Genomic DNA, 15,681 nt, shown 5'->3' on the forward strand with positions numbered 1-15,681 from the left:
GGGGTAACCGTCAACGTTTTGAGGACACAGATACTTACGGTAGGCAGAGAATACAGCATTTAAGGAGAGAGATGTGCAACAACTTCAATGGTGCTAAAGGATGCATAGCCCTCCGGTGCCGTTTCCTCCACATTTGTCTGATGTGCAAAGGTGACCATCCTCGCTCACATTGTCAAACTCTTTCAAAAGACGAGGTAGTTGGGTCCCAGAAAATGGGGACCCTAGTTTCAAAGAAGAACTTATTTCTAGGAATAGGTAGTTAGTTGATACACCAATTTTTGTTAAACAATTGGAGTTAGAACTGACAAACGATCCTGACAAGAATTTGAAAGATTATATTATCAATGGGCTCCATTTCGGTTTTCATTCAGGAATAAAATCTCTTCCTAACGTTTCTTATCATTGCAAAAACTTACAATCAGCAATGACAAATAACGCAAGTGTATCAGAGTTGATAAATATCAAAGTCGAAAAGGGATATTTATCAAGGCCATTTGAGACAATCCCCTTTTCAACTTATCGGATTAGTCCTTTAGGAATTGCTGTAGGCAAATACAGTGGCAAAAAGAGACTCATTGTTGATTTATCAGCTCCACACAATGATAGTGATAATCCTAGTTTGAATGAGCTGATAGACAAAGTGAAATTTTCGCTGCAATATGTGTCAATTGACGATGCAATTAAAATTATTAAGGACCTGGTGCCTTATTAATGAAAACAGACATCACTGATGCTTTCAAAATTATTCCATTAGCACCGGAAATGTGGCCTTTCCATTGTGTTCAATGGGACACAACATTGTATTACTTTACAAAATTAGTGTTTGGCAGTCGGTCGAGCCCAAAGATTTTCGATGCTCTGTCAACAGCTCTGTGCTGGATTGCCAAAAACAATTACAATATACCTAATATTCTTCATTTATTAGACGAATTTTAGTTATTGTTCCTAGCGATGCCAATGCTCATTATATTATGGAAACATTCCTGTCAGGTTTTACTAATTTGGGTATACCTCTTTCAACTAAGAAAACTGAAGGGCCCACTACTGTTCTAGAGTATCTAGGAATTGTATTAGATTCAGAACAAATGGAAGCACGTTTACCTTTGGAAAAAGTTGAAAGTATCCAGAAGATCATTGAAAAATTTAGTAAGAGAAAATCAAGCACAAAACGTGAATTACTCAGCCTTTGTGGTCATCTGAATTTTGCGAGTCGAGTTATAGTACCAGGGAGATCCTTCGTTTCTCACCTCATTAAGCTTTCGACTACAGTTAAGGAGTTATCTCACCATGTGCATATTCATAATTGTCAATCGGATCTTGCTATGTGGTCCGTTTTTCACAAGGAATGGAAAGGAACTTCTTTTTTCCTGAATGATGATATTACTTGTGCAGCAAATTTAAATTTATTTACCGATGCCACAGATAAAGCTTTTGCTGGATTCTTTGATAATCAGTGGTTTCAGGGATATTTTTCTGATTCCATTTTACAACACCAGTAAACTTCTACGGCTTTTCTGGAACTATATCCCATCGTCATGGCATGTGTTATTTGGGGTCATAAGTGGAGTCGACTAAGAATTGTGTTTTATTGTGATAATTTATCATGATAATTTAATATAATTTATAATGATTCCTTGAAACATCTGTTCATCATATCAAAATTGCAATATATATTAATGATATTTTTGTCTTTAACTATTTTAAGACTGTGTACCTGCTCCCAGTTTTTAGTGCAGTCCGAGTAGCTCATTTGCTATTGTTACCTTGTATGCATGATTTTAGTTAATTTATGTTCTTTGTTGTGTATGTCTGGTTTTTGTCCCTGGATTACATTCTTTTGATTACCACTACAACCTTGGTTCCCTTACTTATACTCTGTTAAGTAAATATAAAGTACATATTCAATGTCCAAGAGTATCGGAAATATGGGTATGAGGCCAAGAAACGGGGGTTTCGCGAGACTTTGCCGAGCGATTTACCCCCGTTTTGCACCGCGTAACCCATATCTCCGATATGCTAGGTCACTGGTTCTGTATTGTGTTTGGTTTACAAAAAGTACCCCTATTGCGTCTTTAATGACGCAGCGCGGAGTAAAATCTTAGCAAGTCTGCCCATTCATTTTAAAACGCATCTACTGTATCATTACGTCACGAAACGGGCCATTCAAACATGGACTTTGGTGGTGAATGTATGTAAACATTAAGATTCTGGATGTTCAACGTCGCACCATAAAACATTGAGTTAACAAGCTCTGAGATGAGCTGAAGGACTGAGAAGGCGATAAATGGCGTGACATCTGACTGTGAGACGGACCGGCGGCAAGTGCCCGAGGCTGACTTAATGAAGGTACGCATAATTGTGCTTGTGGTTGTAGTGACGGATTTGGGTTTGACAAAATCGAGTATATTTCACGATGTATATTTTCAGATAGAGCACTGTAATTGTTGATGGAAGCTCCAATGAGGGGAAATATTACATGCAGAAAATGTACAAAATTTATGACTGATTTTTCAGCGACATCGACACGGAGGCCGCCATATTGTTTCTAAGGCAAACAGTAGTTCCGACGTATGCGGACCTTATTCTAAAAATAATTGCCCAATATCAATTTACAATATTGGACATGCAATATAGGCAGAAAAGGCGTCCTTTGCAGGATGAAATTATAGGATAGGTCATGACAACATGTTCCATTGATGAAATGTCATACAAGAGTAATCAAGGAAACCAAGGTTATAGCGGTAATCAAAAGAATGTAATCCAGGGACAAAGACCAGACATGGAAAACAGGCATACACAACATGAAGTAACTAAAATCATACATACAAAGTAACAAAGGCAAATGAGCAACTCGACAACATGGAGCTAAGCATGATTCGGAGTAACAACTTCATCATACCTATAGAAGTAAAGCATTTAACTACTTTACAATAACGTTCAAAGAAATAAAAGTTGAAGCCAAGCTAGAACTAATGCTATATATTCAACTTACTTTTGTGATATTTGATAGAGAAAGATAATCGAAAAATATGTATCTGGACAGTATTCGTGGTACTCATTGAGGGTTTCATATAACCATTTTACATTACTAAATGTTTATCAATAAATGAAATGTTACATTTTTAATTGATTAATTTCTGACTGGCAATATGTAGTCATCATTCGATTACACACTCCGCAATACATATCACATATTGTTTTATGACCACAAAGAAGTCGTCGTCGTCGTCGTCGTCGTCATTAGAGTCGTCTATAGATATTTCGTGTCCAGGCAATAACTTAAGTACAAAATTGGATCTCTGAAATCTTACCACGAGATTTTATACCAGTCTTGGAAGAGTACTCAAGGACACAAAGTTTCTAGCGGAAATCGAAAGAATGTAATCCAGGAACAAAGACCAGACATGGAAAACCGATACACAGAAGTAACACGAGTAACTCGGACTCCAGTGGAAAATGGTAGCTCGGGTCAGGTGCATCGGTAGGTAAAGCGTCCTTTGCTTTTCTAGAAACACCCGACGAAGTGCTCATTAATAATCAAGTCTGGGGTAAACGAAATAGGAAAGTTAAACTATGAAAGGTTGACTAAATCGGTTCTCGTGGTGCAAATGGATACTTGATCCACCGGTTCATGATGACGACCATAAAACTTCTGTAGTGATGACTTCAAACTTGTAGCAACATAACCTTGTTCCCGAAGCCTAATTGTAAGAAATCTAGCCCTGGCGTAAGGACGCGTTATGATATGAAAAATCCATACGCATGTGCTGAAGGGATGGTGCCACAATAGTTTGCCTTTCCCATCGATCTCTAATATAGAAAGCATTATTATTCCGCAACAACTTTTTCGTTATTTTTCGCAATAATGTAAGTAATGTCACGAGCGCCTTTAATTTAGCACGGGATTTTCTATGAATTAGCGAATATTCAAATTCACGGAAACTTGGCAAATCGGTACGCATAGGCAATTGCTCATACACCATATTATTATCATCATCATCATCATCATCATCATCATCATTGGTGTTGTAATTGTTCTTGTCCTTTTCAAAATTGTCAACTTTCCTTTCATCTGTGGCAACTTCCCTTCAGCACCTACGTATGGAGTGTTCATATCACAACTTATGCGTTATGCCAGAGCTTGCCGAACCTACGCAGACTTTTGTGTTGCGCTAGAATTCTAACAAATAGGCTTCTGGAGCAGGGTTATGTTGCTACAAGATTGAAATCATCACTACAAAAGTTTTATGGTCGTCATCATGAACTCGTGGATCGTTATGGTGTATCCATCTGAAACATGAACTTGTTCAATGTGTCATATTTTTCCTTTCCGCTTTCGTCTACCCCGGACTTGACTTTTTATGAGCAACTCGGCGGGTGTTTGTAGAAAAGCAGAGGACGCTTACCCTACCGTTGCACCTGGTCCATCCTCCCAGTTTTTAGTGGAGTCCGAGTTGCCCATTTGCTTTTGTTACTTTGTATTTATGATTTTAGTTACTTTATGTTCTTTGTTGTGTATGTCGGTTTTCCATGTCTGGTCTATGTCCCTGGATTACATTATTTTGATTAACACTATAAACTTGGTTCCCTTGATTACTCCTTGATATGATTGATTGTAAATTGATTCTTCTGGCTGCTAAGTGGGAGTCCTATATATTTTGTTGTTGCTCTCTTGCATGTTTTGAATGGTAATCTACTTGAGTTTGTCTTATTGATATTTACCAAATCCTCTTTGCTTTTGTCCTTGTGTTACGAAAATACTGCGAAAAAATGGGGAAAAAGGGAACAACTTCACTTTTTGTTATACGTGGGAGACGAAAAAGGAAGAGAAATATTTGTTTATAACTTTGAAATACTGCCGACAGATGATTACGTTTGATAAAGAACCGTTTAATGTTTTTAATATTTTGACATCCAATGATGTATTAAGGTTATTGTTTCTCAGCAGGAAATATTTGATAGTAAATAATTTCACATGAGTTTTGCTATGCCTTAATTCGTTTCCCCTTTTGGATACTCAATTGAAAGTCTATCATAAAACTATTAGAAAGAACCTTGTCAAAAACTTCCAGGCGTTTAGATTTACGATTACAGCAAACTAAAAACATTATAACTGAAAACATAAGATCACCTTCAAAAATAAACATTTGGAAGATAAATATTTAGAAATATGTCTAAAATGAAGGCATAGTTAGGATCAGAACATTGTCAAATCGGTTGGGCATGTTATTTGACTTCATGGTAATGGTTTCAATTCTAACAGACCTGTAAAAAACATAGCCACATTCACAATTATTGAAATGTCAAAGGAAGCATTATATGTGTATATAAAACTTTCATTTGCTTTTATGGTACCCCTGAAGAATATTGTGATGTATATTTTTCCCACAAGTTTTGCATTTCTGTTGTTTACTTTTCCGAGTTCAAACATTATATATGCAAGCCAATTCCAGTGATTACCAGTCCGACTAGTAAACATAATCGTCCTCAATTTCGTTTTGCTTTGTTCTGCCCCTTGTGAAGTAGATGCGAAATCATTACAAAATTTCGATAATTGACAAATATATACCTATGGAGCTTTTAGAGGATCTGAGGAAAAAATGACTGACATCATTGCTGAGTTAGCTGTTAAACGTAAGTTGTTGTCGTAAAATTGTATGACATGGGACTTTATCGTCTTTAAAAATTTGTTTTCTTTCGGTAACTTAAATATTAATCGGTTGATCTTGATCACATTAAATGAAAACATCTCCAACCCACAAAGGAAAGGTTGTTTGAATAAGGGGCTAAAATAAAAATTAAACTACATGTATACAAAGGAAGAATGGTTATGTGAATCCTTATTATGATATGTACTATAATACATTGTTCTAAAACCCAAAGGACATAGTGAGATCTATTTTAAGGTTAAACCTTAAAAAACAAAAACAAAAAACACAAAAAAAAACCCAAAAATTTGTTTCTTGTTTCCAGAAAATAGAATGTGTAAAAACATATAGATTTCTATAATTTTGTTTCATAAGGTTACACCTTGTTTCGGGTTACAATTTTTACTGTTAAGGAATATGCTTGAAAGGGGGCATGTAAGCATTGATAGAAGTTCATCTGTAATCATTTTTAAAGTATCATATTACTTTAAACTGTTAAAGATATAAGGATCTCGCACGGACGGTTTCTAGTAAAATTACAATAACTGAAACCGAAATATATGGTACCAGACATAAGCTGAAATTTATCTCCATCACCTGGACAATTATTTTTATTCATCCCATTCAAAATTTTTATGTTATTGTATGTAGCTTGAAAACACAATATTGCAAGTAAATTTTCAACATTATCATTGTATACAAAAGAAGAGAATTAGAAAACAATAGACCAAAAGTGGACTTTTTTATTTTCTGAATTTTCCTACAATAGAATCATTCTCTCTTTCCAGAGTCGCATACTACGTATTTCTACGCCAGGATGCTCAGTGTAGACGTTCAATACAACAAATACTAATTAAATTCCAACGTGATCTTCAATGCAGGAAACCATTTTAATCTCGTGACATTATCTTCATTGCTCCTGTTTCCGAATTGTACCTGTTTTCATGGACAACACAAGGACATAATGCAAGATATGCTGTTGGATCTGCAGGATACTTTCGCTCAACCAGAATAATCACATGCCCTGTGAAGGAGGGCAATCATGTCTGGATAGAAATTAATTGTGCAGACTCCGAACATTATTTTGATGATACATTTTTTTGGTTGTTAAAAATATTTCGATCCTGATTTTGGAGAAAAGATAATTTGGTAAGGAAGGGTTGAAAAATAAGTAATGTGAATAAAAAAATGAGGAAAAAAAATTCGTTTACATGCGTTAGAAAACTACATATTTTTGCGCGCGCAAAAATTCTGAGCCAAAAAGAAAACCAAGTCCCCCTGAAAGGTTAATGGTCAACTCCTCTTAAACCACTAAAGCAATTTGAACAAAACTGTTCACCATTGATGTATGGTAGGTGATCGTAGACCCTTTACATTACTCATTTTGTTTGGATCCGCCAAATTAGTACTGTGTCTACACGTTGCTGCTCAATCGACGGCGATTTCGTGGGCATCCTCTAGTGATTTTAAATCAATCAAAATGTGCTTTACAATATACCGTATACCTACTTAACATCTCTAGAAATAACTAAATTTTTAATTAATGTTTATGAATGAACACATAACTACACAAGCCGCAAATTCAGAAATATGGCCTAAGAGGAATAATTCAAAGGGAAAATAACGTTTGTCCAGTCTATACTTGTCCCAACTATTAAAATTAGACCTCTACAGATGTATCATGTTGTGGCCTGATAATCTATTAAGTATATGATGCATGTGTTTCCTTGCCACGTCGTTCCAAACAAGAACGGAATCGGGAAACGGTTTGAGTTTACATATATTTAAATTTATAAAACACAATAATCATTGTTCGCATTAATACAGCATTTTATTTTGTTTTAGATACGTTTAAAGAATTGTAACGCACAGAATCATTTTAAACAAGGTTTGTGTAGACAATTATAAACTTATTTTTGATTATTTTGATATGAAACACAATTTCAACAATTAATAAGGGTCTAAAAAATAGACAAAATTGCTTATGTTTTACATATGTTTTTAACATGTGTTTTATTTGTCCTTATGTTTAAGCTGTAAAGTGTAACATCTGTCGTAGGCGGTTCTATTTAGGTACTTTTTTGAGAATAGGGGAAGCAATTTTCAAACGAAATTGGCTTGAAATAGTTTAATATTTATTTCTTGGGCTTTTGGACAGCCCAGTTTTATATACTACAGTGTGTCATTAAAAGCGTGTTAGAACTGTCATATTTTATTTTTTTAAAAATAACAAGAATGTTGAAAAATAGGAAAATTTGACTTCGTGAAAATTCCTTTGTTTAAATATGATATAGGGATGAACTAAGCAGATGTCTGATTATCTTCGGGTTTCAAATTTTTTTTTGTTCAAATGGTATTCTATATTTTGTGCGAAAATTCTACATAAAGTGTATACTAGTATCTCTTGGTTTCATGAAGTCGGGAAAAAAACTATAGATCTCTTCAACGCATAACTAAAAACTTGCGACTTTTATTTAACAACTCGAAAACCCAACATTTGGCATTTTTATCAATTGTGCAAATGAAAATTTACTCCTCATAACAATTAACAAGGGTTTAATTAATTGTTACAGTAGGCGACAAGACTAATCCGAACCATGAATATTTGTAGTGCGTATTTTCAACCTTCCTTGGATGTTGTGATTCAATCAACTGCAGCAGTTTCTCATCATGTTATAATGTAAAATAAGTGTTTTAAATAATTCAATATTACATACTTGTAAAGTATTATGATAATATAGTGATATGTTAAATCATTAATTGCATTATATATTTAATATCAACAATTACATAAACTGATTCCGAGTCTAAAGAATAAAAGTAAGTTGAATTAAAAGCTGCAAAAATATTTTCTTCTGTCTTTTACTTGAGTTAGTGGATATTTTTTTACTGACTCTTACAAACAATTATGCACACAACCCGTTGAAACTGTTTTATTGATATACTATAGGATTGAACAAGGCCGTTCATGTAATGTTTGGGAGTGGAGAGATCCGTTCATACATGCATGAACGATCGAAAATAGCTATTCAATCCTTATAATTCTATCCGACAGTCAAAGTTACCCTCTGAGAGCCTCAGTCGGTTATACTGATACACTGCGAATATGTTTACGCTTCAATACGCACGTATATGGGAGCGCGAACGAATATTTACACAAACGACAGTGAAGACGGCATAGACGAAGTGATAGTTGGCATTGGAAAAAACGAGATGTAAACAATTCAACAGGAATATGGTTATTAAGGAAACACAACAAGAAAGAAAGAAAATTACAAGAAGGTTTTTTCAAGGGTTCAGTCAGACTCAGTTATAAGTTTCTTTCCCCGAGCTGAAAATTACTCTATGTAAACAAAGTTGACCGGTAAAGTCATTGTGCATGTAATAAACTTTTCTTATGGCAATATTATGCCGTTTAGTTCGTTGCCACCCTCTTTCTAACTACACGGCCGCCATATTGGTTTCAAGTTGACTGGCGTTCATGCATGTATGAACGATCTGGCGAAGTTCATGCATGTATGAACTTTCTGGCAACGACATTCTCGACCAATCAAAAACGGCTATAAGCATGAAGAATCTCATGATTAGAATTATTAGTATATACATCTCAATAGTTTTTATCTGTATTCATATGTTACCTGTAATAATGAGGTAAAGCGTTAAAGTATCATATATATTTACTTCTTTTGCTAGGCACTATCCACGGGCAATGTGTAGCTAAATCTTTCGTACCAGTTTCGTAAAGCTCTTTTGTTTTTCTTTGCACAATTCATGAACATCTTACATCGTTTAACAGAAAAGAAGTTCTAGGTCTCCTATTTGAAAAAAAACTGCAAGTACAATGACTCCTCTAAATTATCTTGATAATAAAAATATCATGCATATATTGCAAAGTTGATATGTAATGCATGTGTCTCAGGGAGTAACATCACATTAGCAATTATTTAACACACCAGCTTGAACTTTTAACACATTTTTATTGTGGTCTCCTATATGGTGGGGTCTAATGTTCGAAAAAAGAATCGACAACAACATCCAGTTTATCGAGAACTATAGCTCACAGGTGTCTTTTTAAGCATACATTCATCTCCCTTTAAATAAACTTAATGAAAAAACGATAACTCTTGAATATCGCCAACTTCAATCACAATCTGTACAAATTGTAAAAAAGTGTAGAGTGGGAATACGGTTATGGGCGGATCTAAAAATGAATGAACAAAATTGCCATATGACTGTTATTTTAATTTTGACCATGCAAGAAGTACCAAAATATCAATTCCTAAATTATAATTCTTTTTTAGATAATTAGTACTAAAACAAAATGAAATATGAAAAATACACCCAACTTTCTCCCCTTACATGTCCTTGAGTGTACAGATTTTCCCACAAGTTTTGCGTTTCAACTTGGTACTTCACCGCGTTTCAACATTTTACTAACTAGTTTTCTTCATATCCAGTTAAAAGAGTAACCATGATGTGTTTGAGTTCTCTCAAATATGTACTGCTGCTCTTTCTTTCCTGTGAAGTACACATGAGATCGATGCAAAATTCTACGATTGGCGTAAATAATCTTGTAACTATGTACGTTTTTGTGGATCTGAAAAAAAATATGACGGACATGATTGAGGCAGCCACAAAACGTGGGTACAAAGTCGTACCTGTTATCTTTTGCAAAAAAATTGTACGTCGAATATTTTATCGCGTCTTACAATATATATTAACTAATACAGATTACAATTTTGTAATACATGTACATGATAAATATTCAAATATGTTTGCATGACATGACTCTTTGCAAGCGGTAACTAAGTATGTTGGTACAACTCTTTGCAAATTTGAGGACAGTAGTCTTCTAAGTGTAAACAAATATATGAAAAACGATGCGATTTAAACTTTAATGCTATAAATTACTCTTTGTGTAGTATACCAGTTTTCCCTGCACAAAGTGTTTATATTTCTCTGTTGTTAATGTGTGTCAGAGCTATCGGAGACCATGCTGATTTCTTAAGACGACACCATCGTCTAAGAGGCAAGCTTTTGGGGTAAAGTTATAAGACAATACGTCCCATACGCTCCCTCAGGAAGTTTTATTTCCGGTATCCATATCTTATTCAAAAATATTCTGCTTCTGACAATCCGAGTATAGATAATGGATTTATAATGTATTCTAATTAATTTTCTATAGTTTTGTATATTTGTATATTATTTCATCTTGAACATGACGCGTCTCCCCCGCAGTTTTTTTTTTAACTCGTGTCTTGGATTAACTATATATTTATTGTATTTTGCCCTTTTTATTTTCACTGATGTATTGTACATATATATCATATACTGTTTTGACTACTGGTTTTAACGATTTGGCTGGGACAATTTAATGCTGACCATTTATGTTGATGTTTTCCGGAATTTCGGAACCGTAAAGAAGGCGGGAGGTTAAGCATGCTATAAAACGTGGTTTAATCCGCCTACCATTTAAAAAATTTCCTGTACCTAGTGAGGACTATTACAATCGTTTCTAACTTTCTGCTTTTTATCCTGATATTGTCATTTACTAGACAGGTCATCTTTTTTAATATTCCTTTTGTGTAATGCCTAGTTTTCTAAGTTCGGCAATCATTCCCTGTAAGACAAGGTAAACAGACATACTAGCACTAAATTGTTTATGTAACATTAATGTGCGATGATTAATAGTTCTATCCAAAGAGGGTCAAGGGAAGCAAGATTCTTGCGGAAGTCAAAAAAATGTAATCCAGGGACAAAGACCGGAAATGGGAAACAGACAAATATAACAAAGAACATAAAGTAACTTAAATAGTACATACAAAGTAACAAAAGTAACCAAGTGCATCGGTAGGGTAATCGTCTTCTGTTTTTCTAGATACACCCGCCGAGTTACTCATAAAAAGTCAAATCCGAGATAGACGAAAGAGGAAAGGAAATTTATAACAAATCAGTTTTCATGGTGCAGATGGATACGCCGCAACGAGACACGAGTTAATGATGACGACCATAAGTATTCCTTACAATTACAGTCGTATAAATAACTTCCTAATGTATCGTTACAAATATTTGCAATATTTTTGTCATGAATTGTAAAGGTTTTCCCTTAATATCCATAATTGCATTTCCTGAAATTTATGCGTACTGTATTTCATATGCATAAGAATTTTGTTCTCTAGAACATTATTTATATCGCGCTAAAATACATAATAATCAACAGCGATTATCGCATTCTTTTTTCCTTTTCAGGGTCTAACGCTGAAGTTGACCATGTTTACTTTTACGTCAGGATGCCCTCTTCCAATATCGAATACAACAGAAATTCAATAGTTAAGTTTTCCAATGTTCTTTTCAATGAAGGAAATCATTTCCATCCCGGTGACAGCATCTTCATCGCTCCCACTTCAGGTGTCTATATTTTCTCTTGGACGACACAATGAAATAGTGGTAAATACGCCGTAACCAAACTGAAGATCAACTATGTCAGAAAGGAGGCTCTTCATGCACACATGGGAGGATCTGCAGGATATTTTCCGCCAACCAGAATTATAATAAACGAGGTAAAGAAGGATAGTCTTCAAGTCACTATTTTATTTTCGTTCAGTGTCACTTACGACAAGTTCCTTCATGGGATTCCTGTTATTCAAAGGTTAGAATATAAAAGAAAGAACCTTTATAAAATACTATAAAACATTGAGAGTATTCTTACATAATTAGTTTGCAATGTATACGATGCTACTGAATTTATGTACATGTCTAGTATATTTGCTTTGAACTAATAATTCAATAAAATATTGGCAAACAAATATCTTTTTACATTTACTTATTGCAAGATTACATACTCTCTTTGTTTAATATCAATGTTTGAAGGTTATAATCCTGTCTGCTCTTATTTACAATATTTCAGCTCCACTATTCAAGTATTTTGCTTTTGGTTAATATGGATTTGAAAGAAGGTAAACTACAATACAATTATGTGCAAAAAACTAAATAGATTATATTTTTTTAATCCTGAAATAGGAAATGACAAATTTAAATATCAGATGGTAAGGAATTTTATTGCCCGAATCTATTATGAGGATTCTAATAAAACTTGAACCACAAACTGTACCAATATTAGACGTTCTACACATTGAATCAATATAAGTTGAAATCTTATTGAAGCCGACGCATGTGTGACCGTTTAAAAAACACAATAATCCAGATAAATGGAAATATTAGATTGAATACATATACTGATAATGTCCGCACATTTGAAAAATACCTGTCTTAATATATAAAGAGGAATTAAGGGTACAAAGATTCAAGTGTTAACCAAATAATATAATTAAAAGACAAAGACTAGATATGGAACATAGACAAATACAACAAAGATCGTGAAATAACCGAAATAACACGAACAAACACAACAAATAAATGTGCAGCCCGACTACAAACGGAGTACCGGTAGTGTAAGTCCTCTGCTTTTCTAGATACACTCGCCGAGTTGCTAATAAAAAGTCAAGTCCGGGGTAGACAAAAGAGGAAAGGAAAACAATGACATGGTGAACCAATCGGTTCTCATGGTGCAGATAAATACACCGATCATTATTAAAATCAAACCCATTAGGACTTCGAACATTCCAGCGGTTATTGATATTTTATGATATGCGCTTGATTTATATACACATAAAAAAAATAAAACACTAAGTGATATAACAAAATTTTCGGTCGAAAGAGTAATCAAGGGAACCATGATTTTAGCCAAAATCAAAAGAATGTAATATGTGCTACCAGAAAATGGAAGGGTAATTAAGAGAAGCAAGATTCTAGCGGAAATCAAAAGAATGTGACCACATATAGAAAATAGGCATACACAACAAAGAACATAAAATAACCAAAATAATACAAAGAAAGTAACTAAATTAAATGAGCAACTTGGACAAACTATGATACAGGGAACAAATCATCTTCATGATGGTGACCATAAAAGTTTTGTAGTGTTGACTTTATTCTTGTGGCAACATACATGTACCACTGTCCAAGAAGCCTTATTGCAAACAGTTTTGTAAGTAGTCTAACACGGTACACAAAACTATGTGTATTTTAGGCAAGCTCTGGCATAACGTGCGAGTTGTGTTTATAGAAAAAAATCCTTACGCATGCGCTGAGGGGATGTTGCTATAGCTGATAGGAATTTTTAGATCTTAACGGTTAGATTTGCAGGATATTTTCCGTCAAGCAGAATTATAATATGTCTGGTTAAGAAGAATAGATATGTTTGGATAGAAACTTGGATAGATCCAGCAAATCAATGCCACTTTTTTCCTAGTGAGGAACAGCCGTGACTATATATCAGAACTGAAACACTCAACTGAATATTATAGTGTAAATAAAAGTAATTGTTACGAATGAAAGTTTTAAGTAGGTCAATTAGTGCCAATGCTACATCAGTTTTCAAAGTCCCAATGTAGCAAAAACATTGTCCACTATACATGACAATATTGTCGTACCAGCAGACAAAGCCAAAAAAAATTGTCTTTTTCTGCAAAACGTTTTACATCCAATGTTTATTATCAGAGGTAGACGTAGAAACTAATAGCAGTGATAAGACTTATACTGCTACCACACTCTCCAAAGAAGAGATTGTGGAAAACCATAAATCTGTGCTATACTCTTTTGGTCTCTCTACCAAGGACGATGATTGTGACATTCCGTCTATGTTACTGGATTCCTAAACTCCACAAGAATCCATACAAACAACGTTACATAGCTGGATCTGCAAAATGTACCACCAAATCTCTTTCAAAACCTTTAACTTCTATACTTACAACTGTCAAAGAGGGACTGCAATCCTATCACAACACTTGTTACTCCCGTAGTGGTATTAATTCAATGTGGATCCTGAAAAAATCGAAAGGTCTTTTGGAGACAATCAGTTCAAGACTTTTATCAGAAACATTAGATGGTACACCTAGATACAAATATATAGTTCTTGGTAGAGATTCCTCATACTTTGTAAAAAATAATTCCAAATCATCTTCCAAATATACAGAAGGTGTTTACAAAATACTGGAATATTTAATTGACAACACATTTGTCCAGATTGGTGGACGCATTTTTCAACAAACGGTTGGCATTCCAATGGGAACAAATTGTGCTCCTCTACTTGCTGATCTATTTCTTCACACTTATGAGCCTGACTTTACTGCTGATCTGATCCGAAAGGAAGAATATCGTTTAGCTAGATCCTTTAATCTAAGTTTCTGCTATATAGATGACGTATTATCTTAAAATAATCCTAATTTCGGGGATTTGATACATCGCATATACCCCCAAAGAACTTGAGATAAAGGATACTACGGAAACTGTGAGGTCAGCCTCATATGTTGACCTACACTAAGAAACCGATGGTTAAGGAAAATTATTGACCAAACTTTACGACAAACGTGGTTACTTTTTCAGAATTTCATTTCATCTGTGGCAACATCCCTTCAGCACCTGCTTATGGAGTGTTCCTATGTCATGCCAAAGCTTGCTGAAGTTTTTATATCGCACTAGAATTCTAACAAATACGCTTCTGGATCAGGGTTATGATACTACAAGATTGAAGTCATCACTTCAGAAGTTTTATGGTTGTCATCATGAACTAGTGGATCGCCTCGGTGTATCCATCTGCGCCATGAAAACTGATTTATTCAATGTGTCATAGTTTTTCTTTCCTCTTTCGTCTACTTGACTTTTTATGAGCAACTCGGCGGGAGTTTCTAGAAAAACAGAGGACGCTTGCCCTAACGGTGCACGTGGTCCATGCTCCCAGTTTTAGTGGAGTCCGAGTTGCTCATTTTCTGTTGTTACTTTGTATGTATGATTATAGTTACTTTATGTTCTTTGTTGTGTTTGTCTGTTTTCCACATCTAGTCTTTGTCCCTGGATTTCATTCTTTTGATTACCACTATAACTCTTTCACACCACTGGGTCGATACCTCTGCTGGTGGATTTTGTCCCCGAGGGTATCATCAACCCAGTAATACAATTTTTAAAGTTAATGGTT

General features: G+C 34.6%; 1 protein-coding gene across 1 annotated transcript; it reads left to right on the plus strand.

The window, feature by feature from the left end:
• Positions 1–971: 971 nt before the first annotated feature.
• LOC148606709 (uncharacterized) lies at positions 972–1,499 on the plus strand. The gene has a single exon (XM_088546149.1). The coding sequence runs from the start codon at positions 972–974 to the stop codon at positions 1,497–1,499; it is 528 nt and encodes a 175-aa protein (XP_088402275.1).
• Positions 1,500–15,681: the final 14,182 nt, after the last annotated feature.

Source organism: Perna viridis, chromosome 9 (genome assembly GCF_037379345.1).
Source record: "Perna viridis isolate PV_CMFRI_1.1 ecotype Kerala chromosome 9, ASM3737934v1, whole genome shotgun sequence".
Taxonomy (NCBI): domain Eukaryota; kingdom Metazoa; phylum Mollusca; class Bivalvia; order Mytilida; family Mytilidae; genus Perna; species Perna viridis.